The sequence below is a fragment of the Notothenia coriiceps genome, unplaced genomic scaffold (assembly GCF_000735185.1).
Source record: "Notothenia coriiceps isolate Sejong01 unplaced genomic scaffold, NC01 NC01_scaffold00027200, whole genome shotgun sequence".
In the NCBI taxonomy this organism is placed as follows: domain Eukaryota; kingdom Metazoa; phylum Chordata; class Actinopteri; order Perciformes; family Nototheniidae; genus Notothenia; species Notothenia coriiceps.
In genome coordinates, this window is record NW_011359901.1 from 278 (window position 1) to 3,580 (window position 3,303).

The 3,303-nt window shown below is 43.4% G+C and overlaps 1 protein-coding gene across 1 annotated transcript; it reads left to right on the plus strand.

The window, feature by feature from the left end:
* Nucleotides 1-1,211: 1,211 nt before the first annotated feature.
* Nucleotides 1,212-3,039, plus strand: LOC104957503 (agmatinase, mitochondrial-like; the record flags this gene model as incomplete). The annotated part of the gene is made up of 2 exons (XM_010785140.1): nt 1,212-1,589; nt 2,759-3,039. Coding segments are annotated over exons 1-2 (544 nt in total), but the record flags the coding sequence as incomplete, so codon positions are not given.
* Nucleotides 3,040-3,303: the final 264 nt, after the last annotated feature.

The following is a 3,303-nucleotide window of genomic DNA, read 5'->3' on the forward strand; positions in this document are numbered from 1 at the left end:
TGAATTCTGAGATTTGGAGAAAATCTTTTCTGAAATCTGAGAGATTTCTTTTAACTTTTGGTCAGATCTAAAAAGAAAATGTTTAACATGACCCTAATCCTCTTCCGTACACGCATTACTAAATTCAAAGTATAATTATATAGTGGTTTCTGAGTAAAGGTAACAATAACGTATTTTTTGAAGTGCATTAAGAATCTAATTGACTTGATACCAGGCGGCGGGTGAAGTCAGTCTCTGATTTCTACTATTTATTATCAAGTATAATCTGCTGCAGACATTTGTAAAGCATTGCAGTATTTGTTTCAATGCATGAAGGACACAAGGACACAAGGACACAAGGACACAATACTTTAACAGATTGAATCCTCTGTGATTTCTCTCTTGCCCTGCAGACATGTCCTGACTCACCTGCAGCAGGTAACTCCTCAGTGTTCCCTGAACACATCAGCAGTGAGAACAGGTCTCTATAGGAGCATCCTGCACACTCAAAGACTCAGATCTCATTTAGAGATCAATAAAAGACTTCATTTAAAAAAGGGGTTTCTCTTTAGTAGACACTGAGTGCCCCCTGCTGGAGACAGAGAGGCATTACACCACTCAGACTGTGTGTGTGTGTGTGTGTGTGTGTGTGTGTGTGTGTGTGTGTGTGTGTGTGTGTGTGTGTGTGTGTGTGTGTGTGTGTGTGTGTGTGTGTGTGTGTTCAGCGCCACCCTCTGGACTCTGACTCCCTGTCAGATTCATTAACAGATAACTTTATCTCCACGCACACACCACACACACACACACACACACACACACACACACACACACACACACACACACACACACACACACACACACACACACACACACACTTTATGTCTTGTATATTGCACTGTCGTGGAACCTGGTCGAAGTGTTTCACACATTACATAATGACACCAGTTGAATGAACTCTGACTCTTTACCCTCGTGCCGTCTGAACCTGTTGTATGTTATATCCTCTGAGTCACAAAGGGTTTCTAATCTCGCGTAACAGTCAGAAACCTTAGAGTTTACTTGTATCCTATCATCATTGTTAGCCATTATATCATGCCAGGAAGTTTTGCAGTTTTTGAATTGCGTCTTTTTTATTTTTTATTACTCAATATTTTATGTAATAAAAAAAAGACCCACTTGTTGCTCCCGTATAAACTCGTGCTGCCTTCAGGTACACTGAGTAACTTTGAGAATACTTGAACTTGAATGTTTCCTTCACAGCGGAATACAGTATAAATAGCGCTCCTCCTGTGAGCACCAGCAGTAACTAACGTCTCCTCTGACAGAGAGGTTGTTCAGGATCTCAGCATGTGGTCTCTGTGCAGGAACTTCATTAGACCCGCTCTCTCCACAGGGGGCCTCCAGTCCCTCTGCAGGTCTGTGGTCGCCCCCCTAGTCAGCAGGAGCTACGGGACCCGCTTCAATGTCCCCCCCAGCGCAGAGTTCGTGTCCCGGGTCTCGGGGATCCCCACCATGAACAAGCTGCCCCACCAGGAGAGCGCAGAGGGGCTGGACGCGGCCTTCATCGGGGTCCCCATCGACACCGGGACTTCCAACAGACCCGGGGCCAGGTGACCGTTCAGCCTTTATACAGACTATACACTCCTGTGCTGCGTTCAGGGTCCGCGGAACTGTTACGGTACTGTGCTGCGTTCAGGGTCTGCACTACTGTTAGTGTGAAGCGTTCAGGGTCTTCAAGACTGTTACTTTATTGTTCTGCAAAACAGTTAAACTCACGTGGTGCGTTCAGGGTCTGCACAACTTTGACTTTAATGTTCTGCAAAACTGTTAAACTAATGTGCTGCGTTCAGGGTTTGCACAGCTATACTTTACTGTGCTGCGTTCAGGGTCTGCAGCAGAGGTGCAAGAAGTACTCAGTTAAAAGTAAAAGTCCTGCATCACAAATTAACAAAGTACAAAAGTACTAGCATCAACATAAACTTTAAGTACCAAAAGCAAAAGTTTTGCAGAACGGCACAAATGAGTACCAGATATTTAAATGATTGTAATAACATGATCGATGCAGTAATGTGTTCACCACTTCAATGTTGCAGTTGTTAAAAGTGAAGTTCATTTGAATTATTTTATACACTACTGGCTAGTAATGTATAATAATGCATCAGTATATTTATATCGTGTATTTATGATATCAATGTGCAAAGTTACCAGTAACTACATCTGTAAAATGAATTTAGTGGAGTCAAAGTATAAAGTAATCAAATGAGTAAAAGTACCTCAATATTTTAGTTTAGAGCAGTAGTTTACTTTACACCTCTGGCCTGCCTTTACTGAATATACTATGACGTGCTGCGTTCAGGGTCTGCACCATGTTTACACTAGAGAGCTGAACACGGAGTGAGTGTTGCAGGTGTTAAATAATCTGCATTAAGACTAAATTAAACACGGTTAACGACGGTGATAACTATTTATATAAATAAGTATTACACAGAGTGAATGGTATTTTTCTGCGGGTTCGGGCCCCGGCCTTTACTGAATATATAACGTGCTGCGTTCAGGGTCTGCACCATGTTTACTCTAGATTCAAATTCAAAGGTCTTACGTCATATGCACATAAGAAATAGTGCAAGAAGTCTATATACATGTACATAGAATATGATATGCTCAAGACCAGAATATGAAATTAAATAATGCACATTAACACTAAATCAAACACGGTTTATTGCGGTGAAAACTGTTTGTATAGATAAGTAGTAACAGAGTGAGTGTTATTTGTCTGCAGGTTCGGGCCCCGGCAGATCCGCGTGGAGTCGGCCATGCTGCGCAGCTTCAACAGTGGAACCCGAGCGGCTCCGTACGACTCGCTTATGGTGGCCGACATCGGAGACGTGAACGTGAACCTGTACGACCTGAAGGACACGTGCACGCGCATCAGAGAGTTCTACAGGAAGGTCCTGTCTGCGGGATGCATCCCCCTCACCATGGGTGAGGAGTACTATATTATATCATATTTCTGTGGGTCCCTGAAGGCAGCATCTCCCCCCTCCAATGAGAGTCCTCCATGTGATTTTGGATTATGTCATAAAATAATCTCTGGGTCCAAAACACATTCAGAAACCATTGGTCTGCACAACAGTTACTTCACTATGCTGCGTTCAGGGTCTGCACAACAGTTACTTCACTATGCTGCATTCAGGGTCTGCACAACAGTTACTTCACTATGCTGCGTTCAGGGTCTGCACTACAGTTACTTCACTATGCTGCGTTCAGGGTCTGCACAACAGTTACTTCACTATGCTGCGTTCAGGGTCTGCACTACAGTTACTT